Below are 22360 nucleotides of genomic sequence, written 5' to 3'. Positions count from 1 at the left end.
GAATACATTTGTATTTCCCGAGTATATTGCGAGAAGTGAAGGTATCATATCAGTTTCTTGTTTCGAATCCAAGTTTGAATAAAAGAACTGTATTATTTTTGATTTCTTCGGAGCTGAAGGATAAAAAATGTATTAAAAATTCATTAATATAATTAATATAAGATAGAAAATTAACCATTACTGATATTAGTAATTTAAGAATGTACCACTTTCATTACTGGAAATATTTTGTGAATTATTATTGTTGTTTTCTGAATTTAAATGCTGAATTTTGTTGTCCAATATTTCTAACGCATTACACCGCAATGACATAGCAAATGTAAATCAATTTTAATAAGAATCAAATTTTTCTATGTTTTTCATATGTCGTTCCAAAGTTTGTATTTTTCATTTATATCCTTCTTATTTAAAATTTACATGAGGACAAAAACGTACAAACTATTCTATATTATAATTTTCAAATATTATCGAATATCATGACTGTTGCGTTTTCTTTTTATATTTTCAGTGTGTAGATGACAACTGAATCCCGAACAGATCGCGTGCGACGCTTATACAGGGTGTCCCAAAAATGTCTCGCATTACGGAAATGTGAGGTAGCTGAGATCATTCTAAGTAACTTTTTCCTTTGCGAAAATGCAATCTGCGGCTTTGTTTACGAGTTATTAATGAAAAACACCGACCAATGAGAGACAATGGCGCGAACCACAACGTGGTCGATCGATCGAATGCCATGTGCTCCTACCACTGAGTTTAACAGCTGAAGAGGAACTCTGTGCCGCGTTCAAATTAATGAACAAGTCACGAAAAATATCAACTTTTGATATTTTTTTTACCACGTGGCAGTGATAATTTTAAGAAAAACGCTGTTCATCCTTATTTCAGAATGTCTGAAGAATATTTACTAATTTTTCGGACCCGAAATAATAAGTATGACAGCCGTTTTAATTTTCTGGTGTGCATGACATGTACCATACGAAATTTTTATACAAGGTGAAGATTAACAAAGTTCGTAAATGTTAATTTATTAAATTTTAATTTAAATAATTCCGCGTCCGAACACAATTCAACGAGCGATTCGCAAAGCTAATTTAATAAATAATAATCGTGTTAAAAGGACCTAAGAGATTTGTTTGATAGAGAAATATGAAGAATATTATCAATAAGAAACTCACCCATTTAGTTGTAAATCCACTACATGGTCGGAAATGTGTGCTGGAGGATAGTGCATTGACCTCGTACAATGTATGATGAACTGCACAGCTTATCTGTATCCGACAGCGACGAACAGAAGGATGTTTCCAGGCAGGCTATTCCAACGATCACTTTTACTACATTATCACTAAACACTGATCACATATCAATAATATCTGCGGACGAACTTTCCTGGGTTAATATGTATGGCCCCGAAAAGAGCCGATTTTTTAATGCGACGCGTTCAAAGTTCGTACCGTTAACAACACGCACCGCGTTGACACATTTCGTAATGTTTTCCTGAACCCTTTGCAGCATCCTTGGAGTAAACCAGTTGATCGTACCGTACAAGAATAATTAAGAAAATTCTCTCGCGACGTCCTTTTCATATTAATGCTCGGGACGAACTGCAGAATGGCCGACAATGTCCGCGGCCGATGAGAAACAGTTGAAACTCGCTCGTAGGAAAGCGAAACATTGTCGGCCGTCGTACCAATCTGCTGCAGTTCGTACGCAGTACGTATTGTTAACGATACGAACTTTGAACGCGCAGCATTAAAAAATTGGCTCTTTTCGGGGCAATACATATTAACCCAGGAAAGTTCGTCCGCAGATATTATTGATATGTGATCAGTGTTTAGTGATAATGTAGTAAAAGTGACCGTTGGAATAGCCTGCCTGGAAACATCCTTCTGTTCGTCGCTGTCGGATACAGATAAGCTGTGCAGTTCATCATACATTGTACGAGGTCAATGCATTATTCTCCAGCACACATTTCCGACCATGTAGTGGATTTATAACTAAATGGGTGAGTTTCTTATTGATAATATTCTTCATATTTCTCTATCAAACAAATCTCTTACGTCCTTTTAACACGATTATTATTTATTAAATTAGCTTTACGAATCGCTCGTTGAATTGTGTACGGACGCGGAATTATTTAAATTAAAATTTGATAAATTAACATTTACGAACTTTGTTAATCTTCACCTTGTATACAAATTTCATATGGTACATGTCATGCACACCAGAAAATTAAAACGGCTGTCATACTTATTATTTTCGGACCGAAAAATTAGTAAATATTCTTCAGACATTCTGAAATAAGGATGAACAGCGTTTTTCTTAAAATTGCCACTGCCACGTGGTAAAACAAAATATCGAAAGTTGATATTTTGTGTGACTTGTTCATTGATTTGAACGCGGTACAGAGTCCCCCTTCAGCTGTTAAACTCAGTGGTAGGAGCACATGGTACTCGATCAATCGACCACGTTGTGGTTCGCGCCATTGTCTCTCATTGGTCGGTGTTTTTCATTAATAACTCGTAAACAAAGCCGCAGATTGTATTTTCGCACAGGAAAAAGTTACTTAGTATGATCTCAGCTACCCCACATTTCCGTAATGCGAGACATTTTTGGGACACCTGTATATGTATTAATGTAACCAAATCACGTGCCAATATCTGTTATGGTTAAAATGTTATACAAAAATGACATTGTACTTCTCAATCTGTATCGCTGAAAAATGATAATTATTATAAATAATTATAAAAATATCTGTTTGCACGCCTGAGAGGTGTAATTAGCTTTTCGGTAATTTTTGTATGCGTTGATTACAAAAAGATGACTCGCTTTTATATTTCACATACATATAAAACACACATTTAGAAAGTAAAAAATAGTTCGTAAAATTAGATTTAAACAATTTTTTATCAAAAATATCAGTCCAAATTAATTAAAAATTATTGCTTAACAAATGCAAACAAATATTTAATTACCTAAAGTTAAGAATGATTATTTTTTAAATATTTTTAATGAAAATTTCATTGCTATACCTTCAATGGTTCAAAAGTTATAAGAAAATGTTACTGTATTTCTCGATCCGGAGAATATTTCTATTTGAATTGAGTTTCTTCCTCATTTCTAATAGAAAACACCGGTGGCTCCATCTCGTATTTATCAAGCAGCTACATATCTCTAGATAATACCATTTATGTAACGAAATATGTACAGTAGATACCGACTTGCTGAACTGTAAAGTCACGTGACTACCCTAGCCCTTAAGTTATCACACATTGAGTTAGAACAATTTTTTGAATATCTAATCCGGTTGAAATTTGGCAGCCACGAACGATACGCGAGCTCCAAGTTCCTTATATATTTATTTATTCAAAAATTCATTGTTTATTGATAAAATTGTCGCCCATGGAAAGTTGAGTAATTGGTTAGATGAATAGAGCAATTCTTTGGTAGGTCATACACCACGTTTTATGCATTATTTCAAAAATATTGCATTATTAAAAGTCTCTAACCTCATAAAAGTCCCTAGACGTCTCAAAAAGTTTTTTGAATATTTCTCATAAATGATAAATGAGCAATTAAAATTAATTAGTGAGAAATTATGGGCAATTAAAGAGCAATTTTTTGAGCTATGTTTCATTAATATTGGTTAATATGGTGAGCTAGCTTCACACGGGTTAACCACCTATACATACACATGTTGTACATGAGATCCAATTTTGTAGCTATATTCAGTTGAAGCTATACAGACATATGTTATACAGCACATATTTACCGTGCATACGTACCATGTATGTATGATTGTGTATGACGGAATTGGTTTTTAAAAAATGCCAGAGTTTCGAGTTTCACCTCTACAAGAATCCTCTATGGCGATAAAATAAGAAGTCATATTTTCGTAATTTATACCTTTATGATAGAAATATTCGTTGAAAATGGTTAGGAACTAGTATGATGGTTATTAAAGTTATTGGTGCATTATTATTATGAAATGTTGGCAAAACATTATATTTCATTTAATAGTGTATAACTCAAAAAACATTGTATAATTTCATTTAGCTTTTATGATAAAGTGAAAAATTATTTGTCATTTTCTATGATGAGGTCTCAAATTTACAAAAAGTATGTTTATTACTTAAAATCGAGTGGAATTTGTGTTGTTGTGATGGGGTTAGTTTTCCTATACATGAATACTATTTTAAAAGCATTTGATTCGTTTATTAACAATTGTATTTTATTTTTTGTAGAAGTTGTTGGTGTATGTATCAATTACGTCAGGTGTCACAAATTTTAAGGTCTACTGTACCTGCTAATGCCTTAAATCTAGAGCAAACACATGCTCAATATATTTATATTGACGACCCTCGTTATAAAGGCATTTATATACTTAATATTTTAAGATTATACGAATTTATTTAGTTTTCATTAGAGTTATAACTTTGTCACATATAAAAATCTATTTATTTAACTTATAATTTTAGATGTTTTTATGTTTCGGAAGACTGAAAATTTACAGTCAACTATACCAGTGCAAACGCCTTCCTTTACTCATATCATAATGAAATGGTGGAAATCATTAACTCGTAATATAGCATATAAATTATTACACATGGCTCAACATGGAGACAAAGTAGAACGATTGAAAGCCGTATATATGATAAATTCTCTACAATATTTAAAAGGTATTTTTCTATAGTTGTTAAATAATAGCACAATTGTATTGAATATAGTTTGAGATTAAAAATAAAAATTACAGATTGGCATTATCGTCATATTGCGCAAATGTTAGATGCCAGAACAGCGGTATGTCTAGCAAGAATGCCAAATGTTGATTCAAGATTTTTTTTGAAGCCACCGTACTATCATATACAACATAAACTATATGTATGTATTATTTTAAATACACAGGTCATATCAAATAAAGTATTACAAGCTGTTTTCTTAAAATCCAATGTGACTTAAAATCCAATTGACTTCTTTAACTGTTTTATCAAAAAGGAAGTTTCTATAATCTTTTTATATTTGCTTAAATCATTCTTTTTGTTGTACATAATTACAAAATAATAAAAAAATGGAAATTGATTCTTTGACATACTAAAGATTAGTCTATATTTTTATTGTGTTGTAAGAAAACAGCTTCTAACACTTTATTGAGCATGCCCTGTATGATAAAATTTTATTTACAAAGAAATATTTAACAAACATAATGTTATTAGGATATAATAGAAAAAGTACATTATTTGCTTCTTCATTTAAATACGTTATCAAAAAATACTCATCCATGCCTTATTCACTTTCTGAATAAAAAATTCAGAGACTCACAACGTGTAAGTATCTACTCCACAAAGATTTGACAGCCATAATGCAAATTATTTTCTGTACACCCTAATTATCTGTAAAGTATAAAACAAACAGGATGGTTTGATATTCGAACACGATTTAACAAGCTTAGGATTAGCTGTTTCTCCAGCTATAATATGGGATCAGGAATTATTGCAAAGTTGTGTTCAAGCATTATGTCATCATTCTTGCCTTGAACAATATAGTAAAGGTATAATTATTAAAAACAAAATTTACTACAGATATCTTTTGTTTTTTCATAATTTGTTTTTATTTTTAGATATTGTGGAAGCAGGAGGACTTCCAGTATTGATGATATTGAAGAAAATGTTTAATAACAATATTAACATGTGTATATTACTTGCAAAGATAATTTCTAACATTTCTCTTCATTCAGAATATTTAGAACAGATTTTCCAAGCAGGTAAATTAATTTCAATTGCGTTAATTTAAAAGTTAGTCACTATTTTAACACACTCCTATCTTTAGGATGGATTGGTACATTAGTAGAATGGTCTCGTAGCTCTGACATACGGTTGTCAGCTCCTGCAAGTCGTGCATTGGCAAATTTAGACATAGATGAAAAAGAAAATATTAAGTATCCAAGGCGTATTTATCTTCTTCATCCTTTACATAAAACTAAAACAAAAGCAAAATTAGATGTTGTTTTCCTTCATGGACTTCTTGGCGGTGTATTTATAACGTGGAGACAAAGAGATGAAGATACATCTGTGCATGGGGTTGTAGGTTTGTTAGTATTGCAATTAATGATAAAAATTTGTTCTGTGTTAATCACAGTGAAATGAATTACATTACAATACATTAATATTGTACTGCTTCCTGTGATAATGCTTAGTAAGATTCTACACCTATTATAGATTCCTATATGACGGATAGTGAAACAGATAACATGACAATTATGATAGGGGAACAATCGCAAGAATTTTTGAAAGACTTAGCATATGATTTGAGAAGACACGAGTGGGAAAAGCTGGGACAAGATTTTGAAATAATCTTAGATGATTTCCCTCAAAATACTAATCAGAATGCGTGTGGACCATATTCCTGTAGCGGGTAGAGATTTCTTATAGGTAAATCAATATATTTTTAAGTAAATATGTTAAAAATTCAATATTTTAGGGATAATGCTTGCATGAAAAAGTATGAATGCGATAGGAGGCATAGGACACAATGCTGGCCCAAGGATTGGTTACCCGAAGATGTCCCATATATCAGAGTGGTTGGAGTAAATTATGATACAAATTTGTCTATGTGGACTCCTTTGTGCCCAATAGAAGGCATGAAGTAAGTTTGAAAAGTGGTAGTATTATATTAGTATTATATTAGATATTAACTTAAATAGGAGCACGTAAATGTCTTCATTATTTTTTGTTTCATGGAAGAAATACTCAAGACAAAATTAGACTATTATGAGAAACATATAAGATATAAATATTTAGTTTATTTTATATAATGTAATGCAATGAAGTTAGAGTCAAATCTGTGGAAAATAATAATTATATTTAAATGCAAATGTCTGTAGATTAAATAATTGAAGAAAGGTATAGGACAATAAGAGTAAAATAACTTCATTCTGAGCATTTTTGCTATAAAGTTAAAAATAACGGAGATACTTCGATGTTTCAATTTGAATACCGCACTCTGTACATATAAGTAATACAATATTGTAGTTAATTATTTTTAAAATTATAAAAATTTTTTTATTTTATCATACAGATCCACTTTGAATGAAAGAAGTGGAGAATATGTTGGAAAACTAGTAACTGCAGGTATTGGAATACAACCAACGATATGGGTGTGTCACTCAATGGGCGGTTTATTAGTAAAAAGGATGCTAGTTAATGGTTAGTTAATTTCATAGTCTTTGATTATTATTATTGTTTATTACATAGTTTTGCTTACATAGTAATTGATTTATTTTGTATTATTACTTTCTTCATACAGAATGGAAAAATGGCGATAAAAATAATATATGCAAAAATACTCGTGGCATAATATTTTATAGTACACCCCATCGAGGCTCCCGTGTGGCAGTTTTAAAGCAAGCGACACAGATGTTAGTATGGCCATCGGTGGAAGTGCAGGAACTTCGTGAAGGTTCGTATAAATTCTGTATATTATATTACTCAAAATTTGATTATAGATATATTTTGTGAAAATATTATTCCTTTTAGAATCACCGCATTTACTACAACTGCACGAAGAATTTCTGGATATGTTGAAGGAATATCCCATAGAAATTGTTAGTTTTAGTGAAACTAAACCTACGCTTGTGACTGCACTAAAAGTTCCGTTTCAATTTGTTAGCCCCAGTTCCGCAGGTACGAATTGAAAGAGAATGATTTATAATTAGACTGTTAATCTTTATATAAATTTTCATTTTCCTAGATTATTTTATAAATCTGAAAATAAGGAAAAATTAAATGTTTCTTTATCATACGAATGAAGTAGAAATATCACTTGTATTTGCTAATGTTAATGTTTTACTTTACTTTAAAAATTGGCATATGATCAAAGTGCAAAAATATTCTCAGTTTATTTAAAACGTGATCGTCACATTAGTAAATACGAACCTTTGGGTTTACTTTTAGATCCTGGCATCGGGGAATTTTATGAAATTGCTCAAGATCATTTATCTATATGTAAACCAGCAAGCAGGTAATAATTTATTTGCATTTTATTTGTTATACATTAATGAGATTCTGAAAATTTCTAAATTACATAAATTTGTTTATAGACATTCCTTCTTGTACCAAAAACTTTTGAGTATTCTCAGACGCCATGTAACTCCTCACGAAGAAACAAGAATTTCATTGATTACGGAATTATTGTCCTTGCCAGGCAAGCTATTTTAATTTAATAAATATAATTAGATTTTCTACATAACGTTTATATGTTTCATATGTATTTTATAATTATTTAAAAAAACAGTAGGATAGAGCACAAAAAAGGACACGAAATTTTGCTTTTCTAAAAAATGGCAATAGAATTGATAAAAATAAACTATTTCTAAAATCTAAAATTCTTGTATGTCACTGATCGTTTACTTTTTTTTTGACTAAAATAAATAATCAAACTTTGGTAATAAAATTAGTAAAAATTAGGAAAAGGTATACCTAAACTAATATAAAACAAACATTTGTTGTCACCGGATTGCCGCAACAGAACCTGGGCAAGTCTCCGGTACCGGACGCTGGATAGTTTTATTTGATTTTTATACGTATAAATTTTCTATCCGGCAACAATCTATCCGGTGTCCGGTCTTCAAAAACCTTGTGAATGTTCTCATACTTTCTTATATATCTCGCGACTGGATATCCGACACCGGCTAATGTTATCCGATACGCATGAAAAGGCTCTATTTCTAATGATTATGGTTAACGTTAACGTTATTATATGGTAACAAACAGTTTTTATTTAATTTTTTTAATTGAATAATAAGTATTAAAAATAGTCCACCAACTCTAATTACTATTGCAGAGAATGTAGTACCTTTAGGTATTATATACTGTTTCTGTGGTTATAGGGACTCTGTAGGAATTTTAGCGCTGTTACATACTATGTATACCTAGGTTTGTTTGGTCTCGTTTACTATATGTATAATTTCATCTGAATGAACTTTTCTCGTTTCCATAGTAATGGTGTAAGTAGTTGTTGAAAAATGGAAGCTGTGTCGAATTATACATTTGTGCCACTGGCACAAAAGAATTACGTAGGAATCGATAATAAAACAATACAGAGCTTACTTTCTAAATGGTAATTGTATCTTATCTTTTAAATACACGTACAGAAATTATTTTTGAAATTGCGTTATTCGTTTTGGAATAGTCAGCAGACATAACAAATTATTGTTTTCATTTTGCAGGGGCATATATGGAAACTTTGTTATTCAACAGTTTTCATTCAATGAATCCTTCCAATCTTATCACAAATATCTCTTGATAGATGTTAGTTATATTATTTATAATAATTACAAATATAATTTGTTATTTATTTATACACTTTTCATATAAATTAATTACAGTTTAATTACTCATAGGCATTCTTTAAAAATAATATTGTTGGAAAAAAATTAATAACACTGCAAGGAAAACATTGGGCAAAGCAAGGTAGTATAGAGAAATATTGTTTGTAATAAAATGGTACATATCATTAAGGCATTTTATAATCATTAGGCATAACATCGTCAATTGTTGAGACAAAGCCAGTGCCTTGCTCTGTTTTAAGTATGTCCTTTTTTAATAAATTGAAAGATCCAGAAAATGGAATTGTGTATAAGTCAGGAGCTATTTGTAAAAGATATGATATGGAAATTGATAATTTTCTAGTTTGTGATAATCTCAGAGGAGTAAGAATAATTATTTATTAAGTAGTTAATATTTCAATATTAGTTACTTATTTGCTTTCTAATGTCTATAGATGTTATTAGATGAAGAATGTCCAGAATACAATTTATATACAAAAGATGAGAGAGAGGAGTTCATATTTCGTATTTTTCGAATGCTTGTTCTTGGAGGAGTACTTTGTCAACATGAAGATACATTAGATCCATATTTGGATGCTACTAAAGCTATTTACAAAGATTTAATAAGGTGTTGTAATTTATTTATGAATATTTTTATTTATATACAGCAAGAAACAAAATTAATTGTTTAACAATTTTAGAGTGGAAAAACAAAATAACACAGATCTATCTGTTAACACATTAGTTTTAGAAGTAGTAGCTAAAGATGGCAGAGATCAAGCATATTTTCCATGTAATCCTTTTCACATACAAAATATTGGATTCGTATTAGTGTACAATAATACTCGGGAAATTACAACATTCTTACATCAATATGGAGAATATTGTTTGTCTGGGAAAATATAAAATCACTAAAAATATGATGTATTAGAAGAGATTGGTTTGTCAATAAAATTAATATATTGTACAAACATTGAAATTATGAATTTGTTGTAATAAATACCTTGTGTATTATTCAGGATATAACTAAAAAAAACTATACTTCATATAAAATCAAAAACAGAAATGGTGTAACGATGCACGAATTAGGCCCTACCAATATATTTACACATATATTTTACATTTCATATTTTAACGAAAATATTTAACTAGTACTTGGCAACATGGTCTATATTTGAAGAAATATCAAGAAGAATATATTTCTTATTAAATTTATAGTAATACTTTGGCTTGTTATAGAAATATGTTGGAAAAGTACATTTTTCTTTATGCTAATCCTAATTATATTAACAAGTTTATAAATTATTATTTACTCTTTGCAGTAACAGTACTTTCTTAAGTGATATAACGAATGTTCAACACATCTTGCTTGAGATCCATACATATTGATTCTACTAACATCTGAAATCTGTAATGTAATGAAAGTTGTTACATAAACTAGCATATGATTATTCCATTTTTTATAGTGTGACAATAAACTTACCTTAGTTGAAAAAGTATTTTTTCCTATATTATAAGTAATGCTTACTTCAAACAATCCATCTCCTGGTTTTGTTTTTACTTTCAGTTGATATGTTTCACTGATTAGTTTTGTTTTGGCAGTAAAATCTCCTACGAAACCATCTTGGTCTCCAGACTTTTGAAATTTCAATAAATCTATAATTTAATTCTTTTTAGATCAAACTATATATTTTATACAATATTATCGAGAATGTTACAACTTGAAAATAATATAGAATTTAAAAGAATATTCGATACCCATTCTTTTTAGTAACTATCATTCATATCCAGATTGTATAAATAGAGCTCAGTTTGCAAAAAAGCCTTTTTGCAATTACTTACTATTGTAACCATATTTTTCTTAAATTAGTTCAGCTTCTCAAATATAAATATTAAACAAAATATTAGTTTATGTACAGATAGTCCCATTTAACTTAAGCATTTTAAATATCTCGCTTGTTTTTAGTGATAAAAACGAATGTAAAAGAACTAAAGTGTTTGGTTCGAGGGGGACAAGTATTACATGATCATTCTCATCAATATTTTTTTAAATGGAATTATATGTCTTTGTCATCACAGTATGATAGCTGCGGACAAGACCAATCCAACACCTACAATATTATTACAATATTACAAAATGTGTCCTCTGACATTTATTTCTATCACTAAAAATAAACGAGATACTTAAGAGATGCTCAAATTAGGCGGGATACTTTGTATGCAAGTTGTCACAAATTCCATACTATGTGCAAGTCCTAACATAACCGAAGGCAGCTATTTGGATAGCACTCCATGTAAAAATTAAGACTCTTTCATAACCTTTATTAGGTAAAAGTTTGGCGGCCCATAATATTTCCTTTAATTGCAACTTTTCACATATATTACGGTGCTCCTCTGTATAACTGTTAAGAAACTCTATAAAATGTTTGGCCGCAGCGATTACATTGGCATCTTCAATTGATATTTCTTGCCAAGCAAGACAAGCACACCAATGTGGTTCTATAAATGCATCTGCACATGTTCTTTCTAATGGTATCTGTATTGTAGTTATATAATAAAATTAATTGGTTTTGATTAATAATTAAATGGCTCAACATCGAGTGAATACAAAAATTATACTACACTTACTTTATCAAATAAACTAATTGCTCTTTGGTGACGATCACCGTTTTTCGGATTATCAAATTTCAATATATTTTCTAATGTTTTGTGCACGTCGAATGGCGTTGTTAAATAACGAGTGTTATGCAAAAAGTTTGCATACGGTTTTGGATATGTCTTTTTAAACCATGGAGGAAAAATAAAAGAAAAGAATGGAAGTCTTTCTTCTTGTTTACCCTGTAAAGTGTTGCGAATTTCTGCAAATCTTTAAAATATATGTTCATTAATACAGCTTTATAATATACATTCAATGTTATTTAGAATATTGAGTGTAATACATTGATTAAGCACAAACCTGTGTCCATGATCACTCATTAATATTAATAATGTGTTATTCAAGTGACCAGATTCATTTAAATCTTTTATCCACATATGTAAATCTCCATCAGCTACTCCTATGTCATTATAAGAGTCATGTGAAAGTTCTCCATGAAAACCAAACAAAAACTTTGGTTGATGTTCATAGACATTGAAAATTTCTCTAATATAATTTAACATTACCTGTAATAACATAAATTACATGTGACCTCAGTCATTTACCTTAACTGTAATTACGATCAGAAAAGATTTCAATATACCATATGTCGTGGTATGCCTCCAACGCAAAATTTATTGTAATGCTTGAAATATGGAGCAGCAGCTAAATAGTATGTTCTCATGTAATGGTCAGTAGGTTGTTCCTCAAATCCTTTTAAACGATATGTAAATGTACCAATGTGGTGCACATCTTCCATAAATCCTGTTATATATCCTTGCTTTTTGTAATCATTCCATATCATTGGATATATATCGACAAAATATGCGTTCTGTCCCATACGTTTTCTTGTATCTGGTAATTCGAGTTCAATTTTTCCAGTAAGAATAGGAATAAGTGCTTGTGGTGTACCATCTCCTACTATATTATATCCTTCCAGAACCAGAGCACTCAGATTGTCTTTTAAGTACTGATATGTTTTTGGCAATTTGCGCATAAATGTATTTCGAGACAAGGAATCAAAACCTAACATTAGTACATTCAGTTTAAAAGCATTGTTTGCAACATTGTCCCATTTGTTGTCTTCTTTTTCCCTAGGATCATTTTTTACACCAGCCATAATACTGTGCCACCTAAGAAATTATTGATTTAAGATAATTAATTATTTTGATCGTCTATATTTTCTTTTATGTGATTTACTTACTTATCACCATTTTTAGATTTACATTGTACATCAACAAAATCACTGTCTACAAGTTCATAATGATCATTAGATTGAACCACAGCCTTAAAAGATACATTGTAGTCACTTTCTCTAAGAATTTCTAGATAAAAATATATTAAAATTAGTGCATACATCTGCACCTAACACAATAATGTCGTTACAAAGTACATTTATCTTACCACTGAAAAAACAAGTTACCGAACCATACTTTTTCTTAGCCTTATTGGTAATAACAAGTGTTGAGCCACTAAGCGTAACCCAATCATCAGGTTTACATGATAACGGAGGAACATCGTGTATAAATTTTGTGATTTCTGGATTAGATACATCTAACTGAGGTATTTTACAAGCTACTACTCCTCTGGAAATATGAAACAATGTCACTCACATTTCAAATGCAGATAGAATTATACATTTTAATATCTGTTCAATGGATTAAAAATTACACACCCAACACTAGGTTGCTCAGACTCCTTAATTAACTGAGATATGTATATTCTAAAAGAACATAAATCATTATAATGGTCACAATAGCATATTTTTAGTGTAAGATATTAAAAACTCGCTCACAATTTACTCAAATTTGAATCACTATCAGGAAATTTGGATCGAAAAATTTGGATGGCACAGAATATGAGAGTGACAAATACTGCAGTTATTAAAATACGTCGGAAATAGCATGACATAATCCTCATTGTTACTCAGTTTAACGTACCTGTAAAACAACCTCAACTTTATATTTTTATTTAATTAGTTCCTGTGATGAGTCTCGATTTGTTAATGAAACATTAACGATGTCGACACTCATTAATTTGGCACACAAATACTTGTTAATACTTTTAAAGTTTATTCATCAATTCTAACAACAAACTTAGAAACGCAGAAAACAGTTACCACTTCGATCAGTTACTCGTTCTAAGGTTGATTAATGAATGTTTGAAAAGCCATGAAGAATGTCATGTGTTAATGAACTACGGATAAAATTTACAATTGGAAACTAAACTGATGAATAATCCACAAATCCACAAAGTTTGCTCAAGTTTTTTTTTCAAAATATTCTACTCGTAGGTACGAGAGCAGAAGTCTTCGTCTGTCATCAGTTATCAGATGGTGAATCCTTTGCATTTGATCGACTGTCACTATTTTAGTTTGACAGCTGCTCGTATACATATAAGTTTAACTATGTTCCGTCATTCACTTAGTGTCACCTTATCGATATTCTATGTACGATAGACTGCATGCTTTATTATATTTTGGTTTTGACATGTTCTCGCACATGCTCATTTCACAGAGATCCAACATTTAACCTTCAGTATGATATGCCGGAATCACTAGCGACTCGATCAGTGCAAACTTCAAAACTGTAGTAATTCGAGAGTTAAACAACAATACATGCAGTCAGACTTTAAATGGAACTACAATACTCCTCATATTGCAGAACTTTGTTAACTTGCACCTTACATTCATTTACAATCAAATGTCCTGAAATTACGAGTACCCGAACATATTTGTGTGTCAGTCAAACTTTCGGGTTTCGATTCTAGTACATATGTAGTACACCTGGGCAAATTTTATTTGAAATGAAAATAAGAAATATATAATTGAAATAATTCATCAATAAAAATAATATCGATTCACTTAAAATAGTAACAATTATGAATAATTAATTATTTCGTTATTTTTTATTTTAAATATGATAAAAGAAATAATTCTCAAAATATTATGCGATAAAAGATCTTATTTTAAGAAATCGTTATATCAATTTGCTGTGTTCAAAAACTTTTTCCTCAAGAATCCATCTAATATTGTCGTGAAAGAAAATACAGTATAATGTCTGCCTAAATAAATAATTTATCGATTTTCTCGCTACACCGATGCTAAGGTTCGACGGAGTCGGTGAACACATGTGCTGTAACACATGCGCCAGGGCTTCTTTGATTTGAATTCCCGGAAGACAACTCATAATACAATAACATAACTTTTTTTTATTTTAACATTTTTAAACTGATTTTTTTTTTAATATATTGCCGATACTGACTAAAATGAGATCAAATATTTCTGATTAAATTACATTTATTTATTTACATATATAAATAAATATAATAAATAAATATTTTCTATATATATAAATAAATAAATAAATATTATATATATGTAATTTAATCAGAAATATTTGATCTCATTTTAATCAGTATCGGCAATATGTTAAAAAAAAAGTCAGTTTTAAAATTATATATATACATATTGCGGTATCGGCGTTGAGTTTCGAGAACCTCGTATTTAAATAAGTGTCGTTCAGTCAAACGCGTAGACTCGTCTTTCCATTGTCGTCGCGAATGGTGCTATGTCTTCTCCTACTGTCATGGAGCGTAGAGTCAAATAGCATAACTTCATCGATATTTGTTTTCGAACGACATACGTACCTTCTTTGACGTTGCATTTAATATTTCATATGTTAAGAACCGATTTTTCTAATGCATTTTTCGTAGATAAAATAAGATACTTGCTATGTATAATGAATAAATATGGTCTAAAACATCTCTCTCTCTCTCTCTCTCTCTCTCTCTTATGAGGTGTCAGCAACTAAGGCAAGCCGCGAGGCTCGAATAATCGCGACTTCGATTCTTAAATTTGTTAGTTATAATTCCGACATTTAGGACGACATTTAGACGACATTTAGGGAGAAATTACTGTAATCATTTCAAATTGTCAAATCAGTCCTTTTATCTCGCAGTAATGTAAACATACACACATAATAAACCAGACTTGAAGTTAATAATTAGAATACCATAAAATACAATATAAAAAACGTGTTACTTAAAATAATATTTCAAATTTTATTATCTCAAAAATGATCACATTTCAAATAATGTTATTTCAAATGTGCCCCCAGGTCTGGTATGTATGTATGTACACTACAGTAGAACCTCGATAACTCGATTTCGAATAAGACGAAAATCTTCTTCATTGGCTTCTGCACAGTTGTAAAAACCTCTACAAACTTAAAAGGAAACTTTCTTAGCTTGAACCATTTATCACGAGTTAGATTACGTATTTTACCTCTATAACTTGAATTCAAAAGAATTCTGACTTCTATCAGTCGAAGTTTACCCCAAGATATTAGCCAATTGATTCAAGAGGATCAACTATTCTGCGATCAATGATCGTTTATTTCTTTATTAGTTTGAACTTTATGAACTTGAATTTATCTTTCTTTCCACATCTTCACAAGTTGAAATATGCACCGTCATTCAAGGCCGTACGTATACAAAATAGTTCATTTCAAAAAGTCCAACTAAATATCTCTTTGAATATAATTATATCTCTAATATATCTTTTTGAAATAAAATCATACCATACACACTTCTTAAATAGCGTCATACTGCAAGCATCTAGATGATAGAGTAACTTACAATTACTTTTGAAATAGGCTTTAATTAGAAGGATATAATTGGTTAAACTGTTTTTCAGCCGTTTTAAACCGCTGATGTGCCATTCGATAAATAAAAAAAAAACAGGACGTTCCGAGAAAAATGTAGGCCCCCTATCGTGACCAGGGTGTTACTTATAGAATGTCTTCGGTTTAACGACTTTATCACAACACTTTCTTACCTATTATTTCTTACGTGTAATAACAAAAGAATTGGGCTAATGCAACATGTAATTTATATCGTTACCTGAAAATAGTACCGGAGTTATAATATATAATTGGGAAATTCCAACACTTCCGAATTTTGTGAAGCTTTTAGCTTTAGATTTGGCAAAGAAATCTTACATTTTTATCGAGACCATTAATTGCAATTTTTGAAATGTCTAAAGTCTTATTTATGTATGTAGAAAAACAACTCAAGTAACAAATTTTTTAATTTTATGGATGTGCAAAGATTTCTTATACTGATGTAGTAATCGTGATATCCTGTAGTCAATTTATATATATTATGGAAACTATCTTCATTGGTTAAATATACGCGTCGTATGAATTTGAGTTATATCGATTTTCATTCATTCTAAGCAGCTTGCATTCCTGAAATATCGATAACGATGAGTGCGACACGCAATTTTCGTACGATGGAGAAATACATTGGATGCTGAGCCTACTCTTATGTGTAGCTCATCCGCGCCTCTACTATGTCGAAGGGGATGTTCATTTTATCGACCCAAGGCTTGTATGCATTGCGGTGGCATTACATTAACACTGGTCGGTTCCACATTTTATATTTAAAAATTGTGGAAGTTACGAAGACTCTTTTATAGGAAATGAGATTCAATAAATTTCTTAATCTAAGCACGTATTATAATAAAAATACTGAAAAGCCTAAGTAAAATCAGTCTTGTCATTTTTATACATATGGCAGCACGCGTCAGTCACTTTTAGTGTGGTTGTTATTTATATAATAATATTGTTATGCATGTCCAAAAAGCCATGAATAACTTAATAAACTCCGAAATGACAATTTCAGAAATAAGTATTCTCACAGCATGTTAGTATATGTATACATCTCTTGAATTACATTAAATACAGGCAGGCTGAATTTCATTACAATGAATGTATATACTGGCTGAGTCACAGATCAGTCCCCACGATTTTTCAACCCCTTTTGATGACCTGAAAAAAATGTTTCCTATTATTCTTTTATCTTTAATATCTTTATTATCTATAATTATTATTTAACCGATAAGAAACTGCAATTGTTTAAATTTAAAAACAAATTGATTTTCGATAAAAAAAGCAAGGTCACCGTTATATTTTTTAATGAAACTAGATAATTTTAACTTCATAGTATTGTAGGCGACGTCGAGACGAATTCAACGATCTGCTACATGATGATACATAACACCAAGGCCTCGCATGTAAACATAGACAAATGAACGTAAACTATTACTAACTACAGTAAATTCCCCTTAATTGACGCTTAAATTGTGCACAAAAATGTACAATTTGGGAAGAGGAGATACGATTATTCGAGGCTTTTGGCTCGTTTTTATAGTCGTCGATTGTCAACAACTATAAAAATGGATCGCGCAAGGGTCGTAAAATCGTATCTCCTTTTCTTAAATTGTGCATTTGTATGAACAATCTGAATGTCAATTAGGGAGGATTTACTGTAGTTAGTAATAGTTTATGTTCATTTGTCTATGTCTACATGCGAGGCCTTGGTGTTACGTGTCGTCAAATTATTTCACATATTTTGGCAATCGATTAATAGCAATTATTCCTTCAATATTATCTGAAAGTCATCATGTAGCAGATCGTTGAATTCGTCTCGACGTCACCTACAGTACTATAAAGTTAAAATTACCTAGTTTCATTTAAAAATATAACGGTGACCTTATTTCTTTTTATCGAAAATCAATTTGTTTTTAAATTTAAACAATTGCAATTTCTTGTTAGTTAAATACTAATTAACCATGGTAGGAAACATTCTTTTTCGGACCGTCGGAAGGGGCTGAAAAATCGTGGGGACTAATTTTTCATCCTGCATATGTACATTTAGAACTAATATATAAATAAGCGTGATACAGTGGGGTATCCTATAGCGAACTACGTACATAGAGTCTTGTTCGTCCTAGAATCTCGTTCGTTATGGGATACATTGACTGATATTGATATATGTATATGTGTATACGTATATGTATATATATTACCTAATATTATTATTAAATACATAGCACAGTTATTACTGAAAACAATGATTTTACACAAAATAGGATTTTAATATGAAATATTAAGTTTGAGTCCTATATCGACTAAGAACATCAACAGTTTTTTTCAATCATGTTCGTTCAAGGCGTTGAAGGGTTGGTTTTGTTGATATTATTTCACCGGATTTGCAGTGTACCCTGTGCTTTGACACGTGTTAGTTCTGTGGCGATGAGTTCAATAAGTTCGAATTTTGAAAATGTGACAGAAGTAGTGAACCAAAACGGGGAAATCCAAAAATTTCTATTGGCGATTTCGTTTACAGAAATAATAAAGACAAATAATAAAGACTGCTGGGTATGTAACGACTTCTTCACTTTTATAGCCTGATTTTCGAATATATTTTCTTTCTCGATTCGTCTGCGATCTCTTAAAGATTATTTGCTCCAAACACATTTTCACGCATAACCGCTTAATCGCTCTCATTTTTCTTTTGGTGTTATTCTCATTCGCGTGTGTCTTCTTGGATTATTCCTTTACACATATCTGTCTGGTTTATGAATAAAATAGTTTTAAAGGATCGGGCTGCGGATGTTGAGCTACGACGAACGCGATATTAACGCTTATCACTCGAAGAATTTTATAGAACGCTGAAACACTGGCTAAAAGCTTGGCAGCATTACTCCCGGTTGGAGTGATAAATAGAAAACATGACGTCCGTTATCACGATCCAGTAACACATAATCATTCTGCAAAAGCATCGCGAATAAACATTCTTAAATGTTCAAATAGAGTTCAGGGATTATTTATTTCTAATGTAATGATAAACCACGTCATATTGTCAGTGATGTGATTCCGAACACAGACAAGTGCCGCCGGCCTTATCTTCCGCAGAGTATACTTTGAAGCAACAAGTTTTTCACGTATAAAGAAAAAATAAGCCGTCAAAAATTTAGATAATAAACGTTTCGTTCATATCTTTTCGGAGGAATCGGAAATTACCGTGATAGAGGTACAACAGATGATAACATATAAATTTTAGCTGAAGCCAAATATTGGACAACGGATAGAACATTTAGAATGATTCTATACGAATTTGATATGGGTAATACGGAACATGATTGAAGAATTTTTGATGTTCGAGGACGTGTCAATAGAAACACACTGTCATCCATTTTTAATAATAACAATTTTTCTTTTAATTTTTGCGACTAAAAAATTTTTTTGCGATTAAAATCAACAGAAAATGAAAATTTCAAGTCTCCCGTATGTATCGACCACATACAAGTCAGCATAAATAGCATTACTGCTTAAGTAGAATATTTTTACTTCTAGATTCGCCGTTTGTCCCACTGTGGACCGATTATATTCCCCTGCATTGTAGTGTATTCGTTCGTTGCGAGATACCCCACTGTCATTATTCACTACAATTGGCACCTTGAACTCGAAAGATTTGAATGTGTAATAATGATAATGCGTGGAATTCGTTAACGGCCTGTCAATCGTGTGACTGTTCAATAAAGACAAAGTTCAAGTTTCATTCCACATGGTAACATTTGACCTTACGTTCGTTCGTTGGCTTTTGGCTATTATCGAATTTCATTCAATAACCGTGTACATTATTTCCTAAATTTATTTCTCAGTTTTGCATGTCGTGTGTTTTAAATAAATTCGAAGGATCTGTTTGGTTTAAAGTGAATGAACTCAGACTGTTAGACGGCTTCAGATTTACGATAATTTTAATATAAAATGTCATTACTTCAATAGTACAAAATATATTCATAAATCAGTCGGAAAGTTTGAGCACACCTAGTTACTTCCATGTTGATTTATTCTTTGTTTCACCCTATTTTAAATAACTAAAATAATAAATAATAAATAAAAACTAAATAACCTAAATAAACTAACTAACTAAATAAATAAACTAAATAAAATAATAATTTTAAATAACTAAAATAATAAATAAAATAATAAACGATTAGAGAACCACAGTGTTCAAACATGTCGGAGTTTTTGGCAACGGTTATATTAACATTTATTATATAAACGGTTTGTGTTATAAATAAGTAATAAGTTTCATTTACTTATAATCTTTCAATTCTCCCTGGTTACATAGGACACCGTGATCCTCTAGTGGATTTAAATAGTATAAAAAGGCGGTACTCACATCCAAATTACATGATCACTATTTATCACAAGACTAAAAAATAAAAGGAATGATTCTAAATTAAACTTACAGTATGTATTGCGCAAAACTAATAGTATGACTAGATCAGACGAATTCTACACGCAACTAAACACTGAGCCTGAACGTTGCCACAAAGCACAATACAACCTGACACCGTGTCGTTTCATTCGCGTGGCAGATTGCTTACATTTACATTATTTCATTCAAGCAGAGCCGAGAAGAATAGATTTTTGAAATGGTAAATAAACTATAAATATTTTTATTTTCGCATGTATAATACAGAATTTGGCAAATAAACTTTGTTTGAAATAGTAGTTACATATATGGATAATACTTAGTTAAATATATTTTTGAAATGCTATTTTCGGTATGCAACTACTGTTTCAAAAAAAGTTGATCTGCCGAATTCTGTACTACATGACAAGATATAAAAATATGTACACTCTATTTACTATTTCAAAAATCTACTTTTCCCGGTCCCGCAAACTCAAGTAACTACTAATAACCTTGACATAACCTGTTTCTCAAAATTTTTATCCGCTATTTTATTTTCCCGTGTTTGGAGTTCCTATACCGGTAAATCCGATTAATGGAGATCATCGAACAAAATCGGCAAAATAACAGAAAATTACGTACTTTACATGCAGGCAATATGCGAGTATAACGAATCGGTTTGCATGTACATACTATGCACGCTTTGTGCTCGTGCAAAGCGGTCAAGTGCGCGCAGACCTCACAGCATTCTAACCACTTTACGACATTCTTTTAGGAAAGTAAGAGTGGGAGAATTACCCATCACAAATGACATTGGACGATGCCAATGGATTTCCATTGGCAATCGATTGGAATCTTCCAATTCCATTTGCGAGGTCTCCTCTCCGCCACTTGGACACACTAGACACCAACAGACACACTGGTCTTGAGAGTGGAAATTTCGCGAACGGTCAGGATGCTGGAGCTATGAGTGCACGTAACAGCAACAGCTGCGATCGATCACTGCAGCTTCAGCTTTGTCAAACCTCAAACTGTGATGTGTGTAGTTGTTGTTTGATATCTGATAAAAAGTATCATGCACCCCGCAAAAAGTACCGCCAATACTATTTTCGTGCATCGCTGTTTTCGTGGTAATTTGTGTTAACTGAATTTTGTGTTTCACCTATCTAATAAATATCTCGCCTGGAGCATCGAGTATCATTAAAATAAATAGCTCTACAGTTTACGCGGGCGATTCTTCTATAACACATATACATATGTATATTAAATAAATAAATAAATAATAGATTCCCGTTGATATAGCCGCGTTACAACAACCTCCTCGCGAAAGCTGAGGAGGCATAATTCAATGTGTGACT

General features: G+C 31.1%; 4 protein-coding genes across 9 annotated transcripts; 3 read left to right on the top strand and 1 right to left on the bottom strand.

Moving 5' to 3' along the window:
- The first annotated feature begins 3749 nt into the window (after positions 1-3749).
- On the top strand, positions 3750-9913 carry LOC117227249 (protein SERAC1). Its single transcript, XM_033482341.2, has 16 exons — positions 3750-4164; positions 4242-4369; positions 4476-4676; positions 4751-4878; positions 5211-5321; positions 5410-5545; positions 5615-5758; positions 5824-6081; positions 6213-6408; positions 6475-6639; positions 7072-7199; positions 7300-7452; positions 7530-7676; positions 7947-8013; positions 8093-8196; positions 9775-9913. The coding sequence occupies exons 1-16, from the start codon at positions 4091-4093 to the stop codon at positions 9786-9788; spliced, it is 2154 nt and encodes a 717-aa protein (XP_033338232.2). The 5' UTR covers positions 3750-4090; the 3' UTR covers positions 9789-9913.
- LOC117227255 (cilia- and flagella-associated protein 300) lies at positions 8215-9724 on the top strand. Its single transcript, XM_033482353.2, has 4 exons — positions 8215-9111; positions 9221-9302; positions 9395-9464; positions 9531-9724. Exons 1-4 carry the CDS (start codon positions 9017-9019, stop codon positions 9722-9724), a joined length of 441 nt encoding a protein of 146 aa, XP_033338244.2. The 5' UTR covers positions 8215-9016.
- LOC117227263 (cilia- and flagella-associated protein 300) lies at positions 9641-10298 on the top strand. The gene is made up of 2 exons (XM_033482366.2): positions 9641-9947; positions 10021-10298. The coding sequence occupies exons 1-2, from the start codon at positions 9775-9777 to the stop codon at positions 10223-10225; spliced, it is 378 nt and encodes a 125-aa protein (XP_033338257.1). The 5' UTR covers positions 9641-9774; the 3' UTR covers positions 10226-10298.
- On the bottom strand, positions 9957-22342 carry LOC117227172 (uncharacterized). 6 transcript variants are annotated; one of them, XM_076524225.1, is made up of 11 exons: positions 21645-22342; positions 13750-13894; positions 13630-13677; positions 13359-13540; positions 13159-13279; positions 12559-13087; positions 12276-12481; positions 11948-12185; positions 11639-11855; positions 10803-10975; positions 9957-10727 (listed from the first exon to the last, which is right to left on the bottom strand). In XM_076524225.1, the coding sequence occupies exons 2-11, from the start codon at positions 13872-13874 to the stop codon at positions 10629-10631; spliced, it is 1938 nt and encodes a 645-aa protein (XP_076380340.1). In that variant the 5' UTR covers positions 13875-13894; positions 21645-22342; the 3' UTR covers positions 9957-10628. The 6 variants fall into 6 exon arrangements, with proteins under 6 accessions (XP_076380340.1, XP_076380338.1, XP_076380342.1 ...); XM_076524223.1 differs by lacking the exon at positions 21645-22342 and adding an exon at positions 20988-21625; XM_076524227.1 differs by lacking the exon at positions 21645-22342 and adding an exon at positions 21058-21625.
- Between the last annotated feature and the right edge of the window lie 18 nt (positions 22343-22360).

Source organism: Megalopta genalis, chromosome 8 (genome assembly GCF_051020955.1).
Source record: "Megalopta genalis isolate 19385.01 chromosome 8, iyMegGena1_principal, whole genome shotgun sequence".
Lineage (NCBI taxonomy): Eukaryota > Metazoa > Arthropoda > Insecta > Hymenoptera > Halictidae > Megalopta > Megalopta genalis.
The sequence above is the reverse complement of the archived record's forward strand: the minus strand, read 5'-3'. Positions and strand labels throughout refer to the sequence as shown.

What these genes read in the sequence shown, in the direction of transcription:
- LOC117227249 (XM_033482341.2), top strand. Translation starts at nt 4,091, where the DNA reads ATGATGAGGTCTCAAATTTACAAAAAGTATGTTTATTACTTAAAATCG. An exon ending in TGCCCAATAGAAGGCATGAA is followed by an intron (nt 6,640 to 7,071) that starts GTAAGTTTGAAA and finishes TTTATCATACAG; the next exon opens with ATCCACTTTGAATGAAAGAA. An exon ending in AAAAAGGATGCTAGTTAATG is followed by an intron (nt 7,200 to 7,299) that starts GTTAGTTAATTT and finishes TTCTTCATACAG; the next exon opens with AATGGAAAAATGGCGATAAA.
- LOC117227255 (XM_033482353.2), top strand. Translation starts at nt 9,017, where the DNA reads ATGGAAGCTGTGTCGAATTATACATTTGTGCCACTGGCACAAAAGAAT. An exon ending in CAGAGCTTACTTTCTAAATG is followed by an intron (nt 9,112 to 9,220) that starts GTAATTGTATCT and finishes TTCATTTTGCAG; the next exon opens with GGGCATATATGGAAACTTTG. An exon ending in ACAAATATCTCTTGATAGAT is followed by an intron (nt 9,303 to 9,394) that starts GTTAGTTATATT and finishes AATTACTCATAG; the next exon opens with GCATTCTTTAAAAATAATAT.
- LOC117227263 (XM_033482366.2), top strand. Translation starts at nt 9,775, where the DNA reads ATGTTATTAGATGAAGAATGTCCAGAATACAATTTATATACAAAAGAT. An exon ending in ATTTACAAAGATTTAATAAG is followed by an intron (nt 9,948 to 10,020) that starts GTGTTGTAATTT and finishes TAACAATTTTAG; the next exon opens with AGTGGAAAAACAAAATAACA.
- LOC117227172 (XM_076524225.1), bottom strand. Translation starts at nt 13,874, where the DNA reads ATGAGGATTATGTCATGCTATTTCCGACGTATTTTAATAACTGCAGTA. An exon ending in ATGAGTGATCATGGACACAG is followed by an intron (nt 12,186 to 12,275) that starts GTTTGTGCTTAA and finishes TATATTTTAAAG; the next exon opens with ATTTGCAGAAATTCGCAACA. An exon ending in AAAATACTTTTTCAACTAAG is followed by an intron (nt 10,728 to 10,802) that starts GTAAGTTTATTG and finishes ATTACATTACAG; the next exon opens with ATTTCAGATGTTAGTAGAAT.